The sequence below is a fragment of the Vanessa cardui genome, chromosome 21 (genome assembly GCF_905220365.1).
Source record: "Vanessa cardui chromosome 21, ilVanCard2.1, whole genome shotgun sequence".
NCBI classification, from domain to species: Eukaryota; Metazoa; Arthropoda; class Insecta; order Lepidoptera; family Nymphalidae; genus Vanessa; species Vanessa cardui.
In genome coordinates this window covers 3,669,694-3,692,412 of record NC_061143.1, presented here as the reverse complement: position 1 = coordinate 3,692,412, position 22,719 = coordinate 3,669,694, and the positions used below count along the sequence as shown (strand labels likewise).

Below are 22,719 nucleotides of genomic sequence, written 5' to 3'. Positions count from 1 at the left end.
ATCGGATTTCGATAACAATATACGAAAACAATACCCGCGCGGGATAGCGTCGTTTCTAAAGGCTTCGCGGGCAGTCATCTGGGACCGCAGTAACCCGAAGCGCTTGGAATAGCCGCCATTCCAAATACTGATTTACAAACCTCGTACTTTAATGGAAACACACGTCGAACAGATTGACACTAAAATGCAACTTTTTTACAACATTTTAATTGTATTGCAAATTTCTTTACAGGATAAAAGGTTTAAATATTGCAATGACAATCATATAAATCATGCAAAACCGTTAAGAATTTCATATATATATTTTTTTTTATTAATTTAATGCTTTTATTTAATTGCTTAAATTAAACATCATTCTTATAGTTTTATGTTGGGGTCAGAGAAGTGATATAAATGTAACTATTTTATATACTTAATTAAATAAAATGTATAATTTTTAAATAAAAGTTTTTATGTAAACTGGTTTGTAAAAAATAATTGTATGGAGAATTAAAAATAACTGTCGAGTTAATAATAATAATAAGATGCCTTTTGTTTTGTTCTTATATATATATTCCTTTAAAAATCAATTCGGAATCAAAAAAAAACAAATCAGAAGTTAAAGATGAGACTTGCAATGGAAATTGAAAAATAATCCAAATATTCATCTATCTTTTAAACTTAACTAGCGATCCGCCCGACTTCGCACGGGTGTAATGATATGTCATCACAGTAAAAACTTCTAAAATTATGAGTGTTTTTTTTTCGAATTAGACCCTGTATTATACATGAAAACCTTCTTCTCGAATCACTCTATCTATTAAAAAACAACCGCATCAAAATCTGTTGCATAGTGTTAAAGATTTCAGCATACAAAAGTATATAGGGGCAAAAAAGGCGACTTTGTTTTATACTATGTAATGATTATATATTTATGTACATGAGACGAATATAACGTCAAAAACATTTCACTTTAAAAAACAATACAAACAGCGAAACTTTTCTTTCATCGTACCCAAAGATTTGATTTCACAGATCAACAAGTTCATAATTCTTTTCTTCCTCATCGTCGTCTTATTTCCTTTATAATTTTCGTTGTATTTGTTTTACGCCAAGATTAACGTAAAAGCCAAGATAGAAGATAGAAGTTAAAGAGCCAAGATGGCCCAGTGGTTAGAACGCGTGCATTTTAATCGATGATTTTGGGTTCAACCCAAGCCAGCATAACTATATATATGTGCTTAATTTGTGTTTATAATTCATCTCGTGCTCGGCGGTGAAGGAAAACATCGTGAGGAAATCTGCATGTGTCTAATTTTATCGAAATTTTGCCACATGTGTATTCCACCAACCTGCATTGTAACAGCATGGTGGAATATGTTCCCTCTCCTTAATGGGAGAAGAGGCCTTAGCCCAGCAGTGAGTAATTTACAGGCTGTTACTAACGTAAAAGCGGAAAATTCAACAATTATATAACACTTGGTTTCCCTAAGAAAATAGCACAATAATCTTTATTTTATTACAATAAACGTTGTTGTTAAGAATTTCAATTTGTGTATGTTAAAAAAAAAAAATTGTACACACGTCCAAGCTTTGCTTATTATCTTGTATAATTTTATCACGAGTTTGAGTAATATTATAAAGAAGATTAAAAGCGACCGTTGACTTTGTGTTTAATGAAAATTAAATTAGAAAGTAATAATTTTGTAATTTGAATTAGCAAAGCCAAAAAGCATGATCTAAACTGTAACTTTATTTTCACTAAGTGACCAAGTTCGTTGAATCGGGAGAATTATGAAAACAAAATGTTGTTCTTTTGTTAAAACATTGATATGTAGAATGTTGGCACAACACATTTAACATTGATGCTATCAAAAACATTAACCACAATTAGGAATGCGTTTCACTAACTTCTGGAGCTAAGATGTCATGTCTCACGCAGCGTTCCCGCTCATTTTACACGCCCGTGTGTTTTATACGTTTCGGCATCATGATTTTGTCGAATTTCGTCGTTTGCTGGGTGAAGGTTGAGCTATTCTTGCTGTAGTTGTATAGATTAAAAACATATCGATTGGGTGTCTGTAGTCGGCGTGACAGCCGCGTTGACGTGTCTGGTCGGTAACTATTATCGTGTATCAATCAACTTTGTGGCTATTGACTATTGCTGTTGACTTTTGACTATTCGTATTTTTATATTTGTCTGTCTGTTCCTTTTATTAAGTTGATCGATATTTAAAATTTACTCAAACTATTGAAACTTTTAATGACGTCTAATCTATAATATCTATATTAATAATATAAATGTGAAAGTAACTCTATCTGTATGTTGCTCTTTCACGACCAAACCAATGAACCGAATTTGATGAAATTGGTGTGAAGTAAACTTGAACTTCAAGGAAGGTTGCGTTTACGACTACGCGAGCAATATCGCGGGCGACAACTAGTATATAATAATGACATCGATAATAATCATTCCCAAAAATTCCTGAATGCTCTACCATAAAGTAAAACTGACGATATGTATATTACCAGCGGAACCAGCGGCTAGACCTACGCGATATTTATAACATACGAACTTCTAAAACCCGTTTAACCCCTTAAGGGTTCGGTTTCGTAAAATCGGATCTCATCGGATTTCTACACCCTAATATAATTTCAATTTTATAGGTATTATAGTTTCTGAGATTTCCTGATTAATCAGTGAGTCGTATTCCGATTTTGTATGTAGATTAGCGACCCGACCCGGCTTTGCAATTGTGCAATGATATGACACCACAGCAAAAATTGTCCATGTATTATATATAAAATACTTCCTCTCGAATCTTATAGAACTTATAGATGATAGAAAAGCATGGAGTTAATACCTGTTGACTTCCAAGCAGGATATATTAATTGAAATAATTGTATTTAATTAACTTGACTTTGTATTTTTTAAATGTTGAAAAAGAGTAACTACTGAATTTCTTGCCGGTTCTTCTCGGTAGAATCTACATTCCAAACCGGCGGTAGCTTCACTTAATTGTAAAATGACGATTCAAAAGTACTTGTAAAAAGCCTACTTGAATAAAGTTTATTTTGATTTGAATCACACTATCTATTAAAAAAACCACATCAATATACCTTGTGTAGTTTTAAAGATTTTAGCATACAAATGTATATAGGGACAGAGAAAGCGACTTTGTTTTATACTATATAGTGATGTAGATTAGATGTAGATTTTATATGTATGTGTAGATTATAAATAACACAATGAATTAAATCTGAATGCATTCAAATGAGATGGAAATGCAGTGATTATTATCTTGTATAATTGTATCACGAGTTTGAATTCTATTTCAATTACAATAATTTTAAGAAAGAAGATTAAAAGCGACTGTCGACTTTGTTTTTAATACAAATTAAATTAAAAAGTCATAACTTTGTAATATGACTCAGCAAAGCCAAAAAGCATTATCTAAACTGTAACTTTATTTTCACTAAGTGACCAAGTTCGTTGAATCGGGAGAATTATGAAAACAAAATGTTGTTCTTTTGTTAAAACATTGATAGGTGGAAAGTTATCACCCACACATTTAACATTGGTGCTAACAAAAACATTAACCCAATAACGAATGCTTCTCACTAACTTCTGGAGCTAAGATGTCATGTCTCACGCAGCGTTCCCGCTCATTTTACACGCCCGCGTATTTTATACGTTTCGGCATCATGATTTTGTCGAATTTCGTCGTTTGCTGGGTGAAGGTTGAGCTGTATTGCTGTAGTTGTATAGATTAAAAACATATCGATTGGGTGTCTGTACTCAGCGTGACAGCCGCGTTGACGTGTCTGGTCGGTAACTATTATCGTGTATCAATCAACTTTGTGGCTATTGACTATTGATGTTGACTTTTGACTATTCGTATTTTTATATTTGTCTGTCTGTTGCTTTATTTAGTTGATCGATATTAACAGTTTATTCAAACGATTGAAACTTTTAATGACGTCTAATCTATAATATCTATATTAATTATATAAATGTGAAAGTAACTCTATCTGTCTGTTGCTCTTTCACGACCAAACCAATGAACCGAATTTGATGAAATTGGTGTGAAGTAAACTTGAACTTCTAGGAAGGACATAGACGTTTTTTGAAATACATGACAATTGACAACCACTATCCTAAATTGCTAGCGAAGTCGCGGGCGATATTAGTGCTTAATAATTATTACATTGATAATAATCATTCCCAAAAATTCCTGAATGCTCTACCATAAAGTAAAACTGACGATATGTACATTACCAGCGGAACCTGCGGCTTGACCTACGCGTAATTTATAACATACGAACTTTTAAAACCCGTTTAACCCCTTAAGGGTTCGGTTTCGTAAAATCCGATCTCATCGGATTTCTACACCCTAATATAATTTCAATTTTATAGGTGTTATAGTTTCTGAGATTTCCTGATTAATCAGTGAGTCGTATTCCGATTTTGTTTGCGATTAGCGACCCGACCCGGCTTTGCAATTGTGCAATAATATGACACCACGGCAAAAATTGTCCATGTATTATATATAAAATACTTCCTCTCGAATCTTATAGAACTTATAGATGATAGAAAAGCGTGGTGTTAATACCTGTTGACTTCCAAGCAGGATATATTAATTGAAATAATTGTATTTAATTAACTTGACTTTGTATTTTTTAAATGTTGAAAAAGAGTAACTACTGAGTTTCTTGCCGGTTCTTCTCGGTAAAATCTACTTTCCGAACCGGCGGTAGCTTCACTTAATTGTAAAATGACGATTCAAAAGTGCTTGTAAAAAGCCTACTTGAATAAAGTTTATTTTGATTTGAATCACACTATCTATTAAAAAAAACCACATCAATATCCCTTGTGTAGTTTTAAAGATTTAAGCATACAAAGGTATACAGAGAAAGCGACTTTGTTTTATACTATATAGTGATGTAGATTAGATGTAGATTTTATATGTATGTGTAGATTATAAATAACACAATGAATTAAAACTGAATGCATTCAAATGAGATGGAAATGCAGTGATTGTAATGTGAGGAAAATGAATAGAATACGAAATGAGTAAGTAATATGAACTTTTGAAAGTCGCCCCCCTGGCAGAAAATCTGGGAAGGAAAACGATCGTTACAATATAGACCTACAAGGCTAAGGGATAAGGGTTATTTTAGAATAATTAGCACCGATACGCACCAAAATGACAGCAGATTTTCCCTTGTTTTGTGTTTAAAATCATGTTAAAGAAAAAATCGTGAAAGAAATTTAACAAATTATGTATGTAGCGACCTCTATTGGAGGAGTGTGATCTAATAAAAAATATTTCCTTTAAAAGGTTGTAGACCAGTAATAAAATCTATGTTATATCCTTAAAAGATTTTTACTTTTGAAAGAGTCAAGTATTACTTACTTAAGATGTCCATAATGCAAGTCATTAATAAAATATGGATCAATTGGGTTATTCTACTATATTTGAAAAAGTACTTAAAATGTTTTCAATGGAAACTCACAAAATAATATATTACGGAAAAATATATCTTGACATAAAAGTTAATTTAAACCCTTCGAGACCCTCAAAAACGCTGTCAGTAATTTTGGTAACACTCTACATCATCATCCTCCTGTCCTTATCTCAATTGTACGTGGGGTCGGCGCAGTCATATCATCTTCGATTATTCTCGTTCTGATGTCATCACAAGTAACATTCTTTCAATTTTCACACAGTCCATCCATCGCTTCTTTGGTCGTCCTTCCTCTACATCCCACGTCCATGCTCAAAGCCTTCCACAGTGCAGTCCTCATTCCTCGGTACATTTCACATACATTTTAGTTTTTATCAAATTACACATAACAATATCACTACCCATAAGTAACTTGGGACAAAGCATGCACAATTATGAATCGATCATTTAAAATTATTAGACATTTTATTTTTGTTTTTTGTTTACGTCACAACGTTTTGTAGCGCTTCGCGTGTCTTTTATGGAATTCATGGCAAGTCATAGCAATGGTCAAATTCGTTTTAGTGGTTTAACCGCGAAAGAGTATCAGACATTCAGACAGACAGATTTATAATACTAGTATACATAAGCACATCTAAGACTTAAAATTGTCGTGAAATTCTTGATTATACATTTTAAATACCTGTATCGTATACTTGTATAATTTTAAACGGAAGGCGTGGGTCGCGAACAATAGACAAAAGGATGGTACGAGACGGTTCGCTGATGTAAAACAATGTTTCAAGGTCACAGGTTTAATTTTATACGTGCCCGGACTTATTGGATGTTTATTAATAAATTTTATCAATATTATAAAGTGGTAGTTATAAGAGCCAAGGTAGTCCAGTGGATAGAACGCGTGCTCAAAGGGAGAGTAGGAGAGAGGAGGAGAGAAACAGTAGGGTCTTCCTGCCTATCCTAGGTCCTAGGTCGGATTGATTACCGACCTCGAGGTTACTCATATCCGGGTAACCCATAAACGGTGTCTTTGGCAACCTTCAATAGGCTATTTGACTGGTATTTAAAATCCATTTTATATTATTCAGTAGAGGTTAAGGAACCCAGTAAAAGTTGATTTTTTTATTTTTAGTACATATTTGCCGAAAAATATCATATTAAAAATTCCATATTTAAATAACGCGCGAAAACGCTATTTGGACAACATGGCACTGCAAAGGGGTCGGTGACGTCACATTGCTGTATTTTTAAATTTTATTTTATACATTTAATCTGTGGTACATATGGTAGAAAAGCAAGGTTTACAAGAAAGTTACTTCATCATAAGCCTGGCCAATCAGGAGCATTTTGTATCACGTGACAAACGTTTGAAAAAATGCATTTTTATTTATTGATTTTTGAATAAATGAAGTATTATTTTCAACTTTCGTTTGTAAATAACTATTTTAAAACTCATAATATACAGTGATTACAATAATTCACAATTTTTTTTTCGCATTGTCAAATAGCCTATTGTTTTGAACCGTAGTCAATGTAGTGGTTAATCCAGGGGGTAAAGTCGTCCTAATCGTCATTTATGTTATGGGAAGCGACATCTGCCCAATTTTAGCCATTTTTAGAACTTTCCACTAGATGGCGCTACAACACTAACCTCTAATCAAGCAAAGTATTTAATGTTGGTATTAATATTATTTTTTAAGGCAATACCACTATTATACCGTTTTAACATAGGTTAAAGTAAAGTTGTATAATTGGATTATTATATAATTATTTTGGAGTTTATTCCACCACGCTTTCCTCGCGCGGTATTGTGTGTGATACAAACTATGTTACGACTGTTTGGATTTATTAAATTTTCTCAGAAATGTGCGTAATAGTTGAGTAAATGAATATTTTTCAAGACTAGCGGCCCGAACCAGCTACACACGGATGGACATAATTTTTTTTAAATATTGTAACCTTTTATATACTATTATTATTGCATATTCCGACGTATTTAACGATTGTATTTCTATTTTAACTTATTTAAATAAAAACATTAATAAATAATATACCTACACCTTCTTTATGAGTATGTCGTCTGAGTCGTCTGTCTGTTAGTGAAAACCGCATGAAAATCCGTTCAGTAGTTTTGAAGTTTATCGCGAAAATACAGAGAGACATCATAACAGTTTAATATTAATACAAGAAACAATTTAACTTCATAAACTATTATAGCACGTTAGTGCTATTGCTTGTCGGTTTAGTAACTATTTCGTGGGAACGTTTGTGTTCTAAATCTGAAGGATAATGCAATTTCAATGACCTTTATGATAATACCTTTGGTACAAAACGATCGCTTTAAAGCTATTTAAATTTAAGATTTTAAATTAACATGGTTATTTTTATTACTAGAGATATTAATTTCGGGATATTTACCAGGTTTTTTATTTTTGTTCGGTGGAGCTCGATATTTCCACATTAAGAAATAAGATGTAATGTCTTGTTCACGATACCGTATCGTTAACAAGACATTAATACCTTCAGTATTTAAATTTAATTAAAATATTGTACTAACATTATTTATAGTATTGTGACAAATCAAAACATACGTTAATCAAGTTGGCTTTTACAAGCTTTTATATATTCATTTTACAAAACTATATTAAGTACAACCACAAATATGAAATATAGATTCCATCTAGAAGAAACGACAAGAAACAATATTTAAATAAAAAGTTTTATTAGTTAAATACAATTATGTGTATATAATATATCCTGCCTGTAAGTCAACAAGGATTACTACATTCTATGATCATATATGTAAAACAAAACAATACCGAGGATTTCCGTATATTTGTCCCCAGCCCTAAAGATTTGTTTACGCTGTTCGTTGTAATTCTACAATCAATAAGTGTTGAACGTATTGAATAAAGATTAACTTCGATTTGGGATTTGTTGTGCCTTCTTGTCTTACATTATTCTTAATCTGTACTAATATCATAAATGAAAACGTTATTCTGGTTGTCTGTTACGCAGTTACAAATATACTTAGGTTAATTTTTATATCCTACACCTGACGTTCGACCCTTAAATCACGATCGTAGCCACGTAAGAGAACTGGTCTTACATAAAATAAACACTTAACAGATATGGACCAAACGTAGCTTATAATTAATCAATACAATTAACTAATTTTATCTATAAACAAATTATCATGTTGAAAGTACCCTGTACCTACTAGTTTGATTTAGTTTGAAGAGGTTTAATGTGGTTCGAAGCAGTTTTTTAATTTCAATGTCAAATAGTTGTTCTGATAATATATGGTATTGTTACAACTAAAGGCTATTAAACTAAAAATTGAATTGAACGAGTAAAATGTTTCCATGTATGTAAGTACTAGTTAAGAAACTCAATCAATACTAATTGTTAATTAATTTTAAAATGTTAATGGAATAGAAATACCTTATTTAACTTCTATCACGTGAATAAATAAATTCCAAATTCAATTAATTAACGTTTTAAAAAAAATATTTTAAGTGATTACGTGAATAAACTGGAAATTGATTTCAGAACGATTAACGTAAAAAATCACTTCGTATCTCACTCGAGAAATATTCTCAATCATTAAACTTTTCATCATTATATTGATACGTGTATCCTATGAATATTATAACTACTAAAGTCAAAATAGTTTCAACACAATCTCACTTAAGAAGTTTGCATTTTGCGATGAGTTTCGAGTATCTTGTTACAGAATAGCCTTACAAGATCTTAAAATGTCATAGAGCAACACGCAGCATTGACTATAATCATTAACACTTAAAGGATCACCGTGAGGCGTTTCTCACGAAGTGAGATCTTAATAGAACTGCAGACGAGAAAAGTCACGTACATATCTTGTGTAACACGCACAACTCATTGTCACTTCTCACAATGACGTTAACTTGGCTTTTCGTGTGACTTTTCTCGCAAGTACAAATATAGGAAGATTATAAACTTTGCAACTTTTAAAACATGATTGTCTTTTAGTTTTTACGTGTTGAATATGAGACGGGATAATATAGTAATACTATATCTTATATATTAGCCTTGTGAATCTTCGTATTTCGTAGAAATATTTTAATATTTTATACTATTTGTCGCCCGCGGTTTTACTAGCGGTAAGGGTTTGGTTGTCAGATATTCGGCAAAAAAAGTAGCTAATGTCCTTCCATGGAGTTTGAATTTGCTTCCAGCTTCAAACATCAAATTTCCTCAAATTCAGTCCTTTCAGTCATGAAAGGGCGACAGATAGACAGACCGACGGAGTTACTTTCACATTTTTAATATTAAGTATAGATAAGATATAATTTGGAAGAAATATCGTTGTATGTGAATAATCGATTTGGAATATATATTTGGAAAGCACAGATAAATAAGTAACAATATTTTAAATACATGTTTATTACAATATAAGTTATATGGGTCAGCAACCTTACAGATTGGAAGAGAAAGAAATATAAAAAAGGAGTTATACAACAAGGAAAGTCGGGTTTACGGTAATATTCATTATTTCTAGAAGGATTAACTGGCTCTGCAGGGTAGAGATCGCTTCGCTTGCAACCGGCACACGATATAAAATAGTAAAGCTTAATAATTCTTTCATTGTACGAACTAGGTAAAAATATTTTTAACAATTTCTAAAGCAAAATATAAGCGTACCATATTTTTTTATTCAACCAGCTTTAGAATTACATATCAAAAATTCTGTACTGAAATAAAATAAACATTCGTACATTCATTAAAGTTATTTCTAGCTACATAAAATGTAAAGTAGTAAAGTAACAGCCTGTAAATTTCCCACTGCTGGGATAAGACCTCCCCTTCCATTATGGAAAGGGGTTGGAACATATTTCACCACGCTGTTCCAATGCGGGTTGGTGGAATGCACGTGCAGGTTTCCTCACGATGTTTCTCTTCACCGCCGAGCACGAGATGAATTATAATCACAAATTAAGCACTTATATATAGTGGTGCTTGTCTGGATTTGAACCCGCAATCATCGGTTAAGATGCACGCGTTCTAACCACTGGGCCATTTTATCTAAATATATATTTAATATTCACATTAATATTTTCTGCAGATTCATAAGTAAATAGCTTTATTTAATAAATGTAATGGTAATCTTTAACATCACAGCTACTTAATGAGATTAATTTATATATGTTTATATACTTTTTTATACGTGCGTATCGGTCGAAATTCGAGTAATATAATAAAATAGGAGCGTTGGTTTCTTCTTCATAATTTTTGTCCGTCTGTTTGTTCCGGCTAATATCTGGAACGGCTATTATCAATATAGTCTCATATTAATATATACCTGTATATGCCTTCTTAACCAAAGCATTTTTTACAAATTATTTGAATTCATGATGATTCATGCAAAGTTAAAAATATCTGCGGAATTTTAGTATAGAAACGGATACCTCGCCCAAAGAAGGATTTATTGACTTTGCCGAAACTTAGCTTTATAATCCCAACATCTCGTGCACATACAATGATTATTGTCATTATATGACTCTCTCTGTATATGCATCTACTGTATTACACTGTGAAGGTGACTATATAAATTCATGTGTAAAAATATTGGACAACGTCTTATACATTACTCTGATTCCAATTCAAGTAGCTAAAGCACTTGTGTTATGGAAAATCAGAAGTAACGATGATACAACAAAAAAACCAGACCTGAGAAAAACATAGAAAACGAATGAACTCTTTCTACATCAAGTCGGCTGGGAATCGAAGTCGGGACTTCTAAGTGGCGTACCCATGAAAACCGGTGTATGTATGTATGTATCAATATGTTTTATATTTACCTGAAGCACGCTGGTGTCGAAGTGCGCGAGTAGCGCGGCGGGAGAGCCCTGCGCCGAGCGACGCCGAGACCCTACCCGCGCGCTCCACTCTGCAACAACCAAAGAAAGTAAGTTATTAACAAGGAAATTGTGACGCACACTTCAATCATCATTCAACAAAATTATATACAAGGTAAACCACCAGGAAAGTAGTACCATTAACAAAATTTCAGCTTTCAACTTTCAACTTTACTACCAACAAAATTTCAGTAGTTACCAATCACCACCAATAAAAACACCACTAATAAAATTATCATGCTCATTATCATCATCAACTGAATTAATGGTAGGACTTAGTGCAAGCGTGTCTGGGTAGGTACCACTCATTAGATATTCTTCACCAAACAGCTTACTTAGTTACTTTTGTTAGTATTAGGTTATTTAGTATTTCCATTCGAAAGGTCGTAAGTGCCTTTCCAATTCTAAATAAATGTCTAGGGGAATCAGTCAATCAGTCAGTGGATCAGTGGGTCAGATGTCCCACAGTCCCATATGAGTATCCAATCAGCGTAACGGATAACTGAGGCGCAAAATATTCCTAACTTTATCGACTTCCAGTTCAACAATTTTGTTGGAACGAAGTTCTATGCGCATAAATTACCAGCTACATATATATGTATATGGTCTAACTGTCTGGTATGCTTTGTTAAACTTTGCCTCGTTTGAATTTGACTAACTTTATAAAATCGTTATCGATACTTCTGTGGGTGTCACAGCACTACTCTAGTCACAATGTATAACGCGTGAGTTGTATCCGATATTTATTCCACTAATTTATTTAGTACTAGTTATCACGCGCGACCTCGCGCGCGTTTTAGGGGATGGTCGATAGGTTTTACGCATAAAAGTAGTCATATGTCCTTTCATTACTACTGAACCTAATTTGATGATCTAACAAATTTCATCAAATTAGATTCAGTAGTTTGGTTATATTACAAACAAGCAGACATTTATAGATATATTTAGAAAAGTATATGGACAAACATACAAACACACACTTACGCAATTAAGCACACGTGCTGGGAAGCTTAAATGGATCGTCATACTCAAATATATTTCAATACCAACAACATTACATACAAACATGTCAAACTCATAATCACCTTTTTTCAGAAGTCGGTTAAACTATGTTTCTCTCGTGTCAATAAAGTTTGAAAGCACGCTCACGTTTATACATTGTCAATCAACCTTCGTATTAACGAAATACTCAAGACGTTTTCTGTCATACGAAATGGAAATAACACGATTAATATAATATATATATCTATGTAATATATAATAATCGAAGAAGAAGAGAGTGTCTGTTTGTAATATTAAAATAAAAGCTGTCAAAATAACATTTTTTTTACAATTTTTGTGCGTCCGTTTGTTCCGGCTAATCTTTGGAACGGCTGGACAGGTTTTGGCGAGGCTTTCACAGTTTTTGTTAAATTCAATAACAATAAAAAAATCAGAATTGAAAATCTTATAAGAACAAATGTTAAATTAAAAATATAGGCAGATATAGACGTTTTTATACTAGGTATGTTATACAGATATATAAAACGTTATTTACTATATGTATACCCTATTCCAATGGAAGAAGGAAATACATAAACAAACTATAAATTCACGTATTTCATGCGATTTGCTAATAACTCATTGTGCATTTTCAAATTTTACTTCCAAAATTTCCAATTTTTTGTCCGTGTAATCAAGCTCTCGACCAATGGTATCGCGTCAATTTGTTGTCTAAAGATTATTTGGTTTTTTCCTGTTATGATTGGAAAGGTGTATTTACCAATAGGCTAAGTAGGTTGGACTTTAGGGCAGCAGATTTTGAGAGGCGGCAAAATTTAGCCAAAATTTGTTACAATTAATTATCTTACAGGAGTTAAAAAAAAATCGCATACTTATATGTATACACATTACGTCCGTAATCCTTATACTTGTCACAAAATAGCGGGTTGGAAAAATAATCTAGTAACTGACAGAAATATCACCTAGTTTATAATCATACTAGTAACGGAAAAAATCCCGATGTGATGAGGACGATAAAATACAAATCATAAATGTTGCAAAAAAAAAGTAGGTGCGGCAAAAATTGAACCTTTTTTTTGTATGGGTTGGCGGACGAGCAAATGGGCCACTTGATGTTCAGTGGTCACCATCACCTATGGACAATGTTGCTGTAAGAATTATTATAAATATTTACCATTCCTTAAATCGACAATGTACCACCAACCTTGGGAATTAAGATGTTATATCCCTTGTACCTGTAGTTGCACTGGCTCACTCACCCTTCAAACCGGAACACAACAATACTGAGTACTGTTATTTGGCAGTAGAATAGCTGATGAGTGGGTGTTACCTACCCAGAGAGGCTTGCACAAAGCCCTACCAACCAAATAGCCTACTAGCCTACTAGCGGCCGATTTGTAAATCCGCCTCTGTATATATATTATTTATTCAACTATAATTCGTTTAAAAGTACGAACGCAATATGGAAAATCCGTTTAGCTCAGTGTGTCGATGCTGCGAGTAGATTACCGCGTACTGCAGCTTACTAGCACGACTACAGGCGAATATATCGTTTTGACTAACGAAAATTAACTACATGAACTGAACACGAAATCGATATCGATATATCGATATTTGATGCGATTTTATGAAGCTATGTCACCTTAAATATCGTAACGTAACTACTAGGAACGTTGTGCGTTATCACTACATAGTATAAAATAAAGTCGCTCTCTCTGTCCCTATATCTCTATGTACACTTAAATCTTTAAAACTACGCAACGGATTTTGATGCGGTTCTTCTTAATAGATAGAGTGATTTGAGAAGAAAGTTTTTATGTATAATACATGAACAATTGAGTACAGAAACACTAATACATTTAGAAGTTTCTACTGTGATGTCATATCATTGCACCCGTGCGAAGTCGGGTCGGGTTGATAATATAATAATATTATAATAATATAGACTATAATATTATAAATGTGAAAGTAACTCTGCCCATCTATCTGTCTGTCTGAAGCAAACTTGAATTCCAAGAAAGGACATATAGGCTACTTTTTTTTGCCAAACGACAATCAACACCCTAAAACGGGAATGAAGTCGCGGGCGATTACTAGTGTACTATATACTCGTATGAGCGTGACTTGCGTTACGAAGTGCTCAGTTAGCACTAGCGCGCACTGGTGATTTTTGTTACGGTGACTGTTTCGTCACTCTTGTCAAGCCCGTGAATATGTACAGATGCAGACAAAATTTCACCCAATTGTCACGTCGTAACGGATTTGACAAGAGTGACGAAACAGTCACCGTGACAAAAGTTACCAGTGCGCGCTAGTTCTAACGTTTAGATATCATTCGCAGTGACGATATAAAGCTGGTGACTGACATGGCATCGTAACCTAAGGTAACGTGAGCGTGTCATATAACGACTGATATATGTGTGTAACATACCGAACAGCGTTCAATCGTGGTCTAATTTAATGGTTTGTTGAAACTTCTATATTATTAAGGTTACACGGAGGTTCATAGTGATTCATGCGTGTATTTTTTATGGTATAGGATGGCGGACGGGCCACCTGATGGTAAGACGTCACCATCACCAATAGACAATGTTATGTTAATTATCGACAAGTAGTGAATTAAGGATCGCTGTAGTCGACGAACTGTTTGGAATGCTGATTTATAGACGAAAGAAAACTATCCAATATGTTACAATGTATTCAAATGACGTTCTTTAACCACGTGGTGATAAGTGGTCACCATCGAATATAGAAATTGTAGGAAAAAGCCATTCCTTACATCGTCAAAACAACTAAGATGTTTTATTCCTTGTGCTTTAAACGGCCACAAGCACTCTTCAAACCAAAACAAAACAATACTAATTACTGTTTTGTGGTAGAATATAAGATGAGTGGGTTCTACCTACCGAGACACACGCCACCAAGTACAAGTCAGTGATCCGCTTCAGACAACAACATTGATAGACTAGTATAAGAAACATTCTATGTATGCGTCTGTATTCATATACAACACAGAACAGTGGGGCGGGAGTACCTGAGTACATATCTATTTCTTTCAATCTTATCGATAGTTTTGTGTTAAACAACACTAGTTCTGTATAGGAATGCAACCATTTATCCTCTTAAAGCGAATACAAAATGACGGCAACTTGAATCTATAAGGGTATAAAACACACTATTGGAAGATAGAAGACTATGTTCATAGCCGTTAATGACTAACGGCACTCAAATCTTTATTCGACACTAGCGAGACGTCACGACTTCGCGCGAATGGTCATAAGATTTTTTTTAAAATATTTTTACCTATTCCTCATTTATTTTTGACATTTTTTTCACGGAATAGGTTGGCGGACGTGTATATGGGCCACCTGATGACGCTGTAAGAAATATTAAGTATTCCTTACATCGCCAATGCACCACCAACCTTGGGAACTAATGCTATGTCCCTTGTGCTTGTGGTTACTATGACTCACTCACCCTTCAACCGGAACACAACAGTACTGCGTACTATTGTTTAGCGGTAGAATATCTGCTGAGTGGGTGGTACCTACCCAGGCGGGCTTGCACAAAGCCCTACCACCAAGTGAATGTCTAACAATCGTCGTTCTATTCTGACTTATTTACACAAAACCTTACTCATGGATCCCTCTGTCTATTAGTGAAAACCGCATGAAAATCCGCTCAGCAGTTTTAGATTTCGCGAACATACAGATAGACAGACGCAGCCGGGAGACTTTTTTTTATTATATGTAGTGATAAAACTAACACTATTGGAAAATAGAAGACTATGTTCATACCTAGTCATTATCGAAATCGAAATCTTTATTTAACATAATTAAAAGCCGTTGCTTCTGTCGTCAAAACGTTTAGAATAAAATCCGAAAATACAAATAAAATCAGAATATTTTATTCAGCTGTTGTTTTAATTAATTTAGTCTAGACTCATAAAGTAACTTCTCCTGACTGACTGTTATAATTAGGACCATATAACTTAGTAAATAGGATTGTTTTTTTTTTTGAGACACCCACTAAGGAAGGAATTTTGTAAATTATACCTCTAAGGGGGTAAAATAGGGACTGATAGTTTTAGATAGTTAGTCTTTTTTTAAGTTAAAAGCATGACTATTTATTTTTGGGATACGTGTTTAAGCATCGATGGGTATTGCACTCTAACTTACACACCAATATGGTATAAAAAGTAAGTAAAAGTAACAGCCTGTAAATTCCCACTGCTGGGCTAAAGGCCTCCTCTCCCTTTGAGGAGAAGGCTTGGAACATATTCCACCACGCTGTTCCAATGCGGGTTGGTGGAATACACATGTGGCAGAATTTCTATGAAATTTGTCACAGGCAGGTTTCCTCACGATGTTTTCCTTCACCGCTGAGCACGAGATAAATTATAAAGACAAATTAAGCACATGAACCAGCGGTGCTTGCCTGGGTTTTAACCATCATCGGTTAAAATGCACGCGTTCTAACCACTGGGCCATCTCGACTCCGTCAATCAAAAATCAATATCAAAACATAATTTTTCCGAGTAGGCTTTTATAAACCCTTTTGAATCGTCAATTAAAAACAACTTATGAGAAGCTACTACAACTACTACTTTAAGTTAATCTCTAAATATACTCAACTTCCAAGTAAGCAAGCCCGCGGGCAACAGCTAGTATATACGGTAAAATTAAATTCAGATTTGTATAGTCGTCTATAGCATAAATATAATGCGAGAAAATTCGAAACGCGCTTACTGATATATTAATATTATATAATTAAACATTCTTCGCAACGCGCTGTAGTATTACGTAATACGAAAACTCATAACAGAAGATCTGTGAGGAATAGTAAAGTAAAAGCAAATGTCCCATTATTGGCTTTCCGTCCGTTTTAGGATAAAGTTTGGAGATAATGTAACCACGCTGCTCCAATGCGGGTTGGTGGTTTATGAGATAAAATTCATTAAAACTGGACACATTTGTTGCCTCACAATCTTTTTCATCTCACACCTTTAAATATGAAACAAATTAAAATTAGGTACAAGAAAATTTTCGAACCGACAATCATCGGTTAAGTTGCACGCGCTGTAACCACTGGGCCATTACGAATATCATCTAGCATAAGTTTAATGTATATTCAGCAGCTCATTGTAAGCGCTACCTTCACATTTATTATTGTATTGTATTTACAAAGCCTTCAAATTAAACCTCCGATGAAAGGAGCAACGTTTTGTCTTAATCAACACGTATTCAGAGCAAAGTATTTAACAGAGTATTAGGATTATTACGAGGATTAGAACCTAATACGTGAATCCACATCCCGACTAATCTGGCGGTTAACTCCTTTATCCCTTTTAATGGAGGGTGTATCTAAACCCTTTGGGAGTGGATTCGGATTATTGCGGTTTGTTAAATCATTGTGTAAAAAAAATATTTCATTGGTTTCTTAATATTTTAATTGATAAGCTGTTTTACAAATTAGCTAACTTGGTAACCACTGCTCAAAAACATTTGTGCCAATGTATACCAATTTTAATGGCGATCAGTTCAAAGACATGCTGTGCTGCAGCGCGTTACAACTTACAACTCTATACATAAAAATATAGTTGAAGTCTTAATCTCTAACATATAGGCAACATATAAGGCAGGCAACTAGCCAAAGTAAGTAATAATTCCTCATTTATGGAAATATTGGAACTAGATATTGACAATTCCTTCCAAGACTAATGCGCCACCAACCTTAGGAATAAAGATGTCCCTTGTGCCTGTTAGTCTGGCCAGTTCATCCTTCACTTGGAAACCCAACTACACCAGCTATGGCTACTTAGCGGTAGAATACGTAATGACTGGGTAGTCTAGGTAGACTGTATACAGCTCCAAAATTAAATTTATTGGCAGCAGGTCCCAAAAATCAACATCATAATTAAAAACAATAAATTCAGATTTACAAAGCTAAGCTGATGTTTCTGTCAAACTATAAATCAAAAATTAAATTAAACAACATTCAGCGTTGTATTTATTGAAACCATCAGCTAAAATTCAACGTATATCGTAGAGTAGGTAATACATTTATAGATTATAGATCTATTATTGAACTATTACGATTTCAAATCAAAATCAAAATAAACTATATTCAAGTAGGCTTTTACAAGCACTTTTGAATCGTCATTTTACAATTAATTAAAGCTACCACCGGTTCGGAAAGTAGATTCTACCGAGAAGAACCGGCAAGAAAATCAGTAGTTACTCTATTTCAACATTTAAAAAATACAAAGTCATTTTAGTTAATACAATTATTTAAATTAATATATCCTGCTTGGAAGTCAACAGGTATTAACTCCACGCTTTTTTATCATCTATAAAATCTTGTATCGAATAATATGTTTTTTTTACCAATGAATTAATTATATATAAAGCACACAAGGTTCAAACTTCGAAAATATGAAAAAATTTATGTTTTATATTGTCATTGAAATGAGTAGTCGTTTTTAAATACTACAAAATAAACATAAGTGTTTTCATGGAAGATATTTTTATACTTCTTTTGTTATTGTAGTCCAACGCTAGATGGCGCTGTTTCGAAACACCTTATATGTCCCTCAAGCAAGGAGACTGTTATAACCCTTATACCCCCTTAGGCCGCATTAAGACCACGTATTTTGTTTACTGATGGCGGTGCCTTAGTAAGAAACAATATGTGAAATCCTTATTGCTATTGGCCCTAATGACCTTGATACACAGCTTCACCGAATAACAAGCCTTAGGCGTGCAAAGGGTAGACGAGGGGTCACACTTCGTCTTAAGACGGGCCCCCTGGGAGATCGCTTCTTTAAGTAGGGAAAGAAGGGATGTGTGATTCGGAGCGCGGTCGACAAACGACATCCCTACGAATGACGTCAGCAACTCAGCATTCAATAATATGAATTCGGTGCCGCTTAGGTGGTGTAAATACAATAAGTATTTCCCTTGGCGAATTCTGGAATGGAGTCCTTTCTCAAATCTATACATTAAATGAAATTGTAGTGTCTGTTTGTAATATTAAAATAGCTTTTGTTACTCAATGCATATGTATTTATACACGGTACACATACCAAAATACCAATTTTTACAATTTTGTCGGTCTGTCCGTATGTTCCGGCTAATCTCTGGAACGGCTGGACCGATATTAACGGGACTTTCACTGGCAGATAACTGATAACGGAGAAACTTAGGCTACAATTTAATTTTTTTTTGTTACTTTAAAAGGCGTACAAGGTCGCGGACACAGCTAGTTCTTAATAAAAGATAACTTAATTTTTTTTTTTTATAAATTTTATAAATATGAGACAACATCACATACATTACTTTGATCCCAATGTAAGTAGCTAAAGCACTTGTGTTATGGAAATCAGAAGTAACGACGGTACCACAAACACCCAGACCCAAGACAACATAGAAAACTAATGATAATCTACATTGACTCGGCCGGGAATCGAACCCGGGACCTCGGAGAGGCGTACCCATGAAAACCGGTGTACACACCACTCGACCACGGAGGTCGTCATATAATAAAAATTACTATTATATGAACTATTCAAAATTGCTAGACCAAATGTGATTTTAATCACTTTCAATCCATATTATAAAACGAAGTTCGCCAGCCGCGTCTATCTCTCTGTATGTTTGCGATAAACTCCAAAACTACTGAACAGATTTTCAAGCGGTTTTCACTAATAGACAGAGTGATTCGTGAGAAAGGTTTAGGTATATAATATATTAAGGTTTTTATGTAAATAAGTTAAAATAGAACGACAATTGTTAAACATGTCGGAAAAATCAGGTAGGGAGTTTTCATTTTAATAATAAATATATTTCAATATATTTAACGAAACAACAAAAATATATAATAAATAATAATATAAAAATATTTATGTCCACCCGTGCGAATCCAGGACGGTTCGCGAGTTTAATTTAAAATAAATTTATTTTAAAATCCACGTTGAACTTCCTATGAAGTCACGTATCCCATTACAATCGTTTAAAGTACAGTCAACGAAATACTTTACCACAAACCATGCATACGATCATAGTCTTTATATTTACTGTAATACTGACCATATTCCTTCATTACAATTCGTCTACCTTAAAGGTGAATATAGAAGACTTGTACTCAGAAATCCGTTCAAGCGATTACAGTTATAACCTTATTAGTCAGCTATGGTATTGTAGGGCGAAATTCCTCTGATTATTTTTTTGTGCTCACCGTGAATGATTCGAGGTGAAAATGGCCGAAGTTAGGGGAACTTTTATCCTGTGGTATAACTCGATAAGCCAATTCGTATGGTACCATCTGCGCTTATTGGCGAGTCGTGAGTCGAAAACTCAATATCACGAATACTTAGAAAAGGAACTTAAACAAATCCTATTGATAGTACGGAGGTTCGATTCAAAGCAATATTTGGCTTAAAGATACTTTGACGTTGGGTCGCTCCGAATATGGAATTAGAATTAAGTGTTAGTGGACTTCTTAATAAGATAACAGGGATAGTGTTGACTATTTTTTCGGGATATTAAAAGTAAAATCTCACGACTGAAAAAAGCATAGGTATGTCGCAGAATCACATAGCCATCTAAACGATCACTTCTGTCGTCCATGCTGAGTTTACTGACTCAGTCAGTACGCACGTCTGGCGATGGCGTTGTCCCAAGACCAAAAGACCATGAGACTCATTCCACAAAGGAACATACACTGTCAGATTTTTAACCAATGACATTTCTCAACTGACAATATATGAAACTTAATAACGCTGTGTGTTATTGTAATTCTAATAAGGGAGGTCGTATACAAGTAAATTCATAATCTCTATCACATATATTTATGTAGAAATATCCTACCACTATCAACATACCATCCATTATAACACCTATTCATAACATAATAAAGCCTATTTTTGTGTGTATTTATTTTACCTTCACGAATCATTCAGCCCATTGGGTTCAAACTTTTTGGAGGTTTTGTTAAATAATAATTCAATTGTATCAAATGAATATTCCCGCGTAATTAAATTACTAGAACAGAGTTACTAATTCAGGTTATTTTCGGCAGAATCTACGTTTGAAATGGGTAACTTGAAATTAATTGAATTTGAAGTGTTTTAAGGTAAAACGGTCTTAGAACGACCTCCATGATCGAGTGGTGCGTACACCGGTTTTCATGGGTACACCACTTTGAGGTCCCGTGTTCGATTCCCGGCCGAGTCAATGTAGATTACCATTAGTTTTCTATGTTGTCTTGGGTCTGGGTGTTTGTGGTACCGTCGTTACTTCTGATTTCCATAAAACAAGTGCTCCAGCTACTTACATTGGGATCAGAGTAATGTATGTGATGTTGTCTCATATTTATATATACTCGAGAAAATTGCGATCGCCTGCACGACCTTGCTTTTAATTTTATTTAAAAAATAGTTTAAATGCTTTTTTTACATTGGAAAATATACACTGGTATTTCCGAGTTTGTTTGTTTATTGGTAATGCTTTGACTAACTACTCAACCGATCCGTTACGGGTTGCTGGATACATTTGAGGCATGCATTCAGAACGTGCACGTTTTTCCAGGATATTTTTGACAAATTAAGCTCGTGAAAAAATCGATCGATTCTTGATTTATTATCACGGGGTCATATATATTATATATATGACATCTTATATTTCTATATAGTTCAAATTAAGTTATATCGCCCTAACTGAATCTGCGGTTTTACATGAAACAAACTTACAACCCCTTAGGTGTAGAGTTTCATAAAATCTTTATCAGCGAATGTCTACCTCCTATAAGGAACCTACCTATCAAATTTCAGGTGTTATAGTTTCTGAGATTTCGTGATTTATCAGTGAGTAGTACATTTTGATAAAGACTATAAAAATTAAATTAATTACTTATTAACGTCTGACGTATAAATACTTTGAAGTATTCAATAGGTCGATTAAAACGCGTGAAAATCGTAGCAGAACCAGTGAATCATGGAGATAGGGGTGAGCCAGCGACCTGAATTCAAGATATCTATTTAGAGTGTGAACTGATACACAAAATTGACCTTTATAACAAAGAACAGAAGATTGCTTTCTAAAATTGAAATTTTGGTGAAACATCAATTGAAAAAATTTTGCTGGTTCGATGTTTGTATAAGAAACTTATTTTCGTTGTATATATTTATGATCACATTTGTGTTGCCAACCTTAAAATTCTAATTAAAAAAAAAAGTTTATTCTTTACTACAGTATACAGAGCATATTTAAGGTTATTCTTCCATAACATCGTGTGTTATATTAGTAACTAAAGAATAAACAAACATTTAATTAGAGAAGAGAAAAAGAGAAATAAATAAAGATGACTGTCAGTTAAA

The 22,719-nt window shown here is 33.8% G+C and overlaps 1 protein-coding gene across 1 annotated transcript in view; it reads right to left on the bottom strand.

The window, feature by feature from the left end:
• LOC124538865 (dystrophin, isoforms A/C/F/G/H) overlaps positions 1–22,719 on the bottom strand; it is a 626,595-nt gene that overhangs the window by 467,581 nt on the left and 136,295 nt on the right. The window contains exon 38 of the mRNA XM_047116101.1: positions 11,286–11,374. Within this exon, the coding sequence (XP_046972057.1) occupies positions 11,286–11,374 (89 nt within the window). The remainder of the gene's footprint in view (positions 1–11,285; positions 11,375–22,719) is intronic.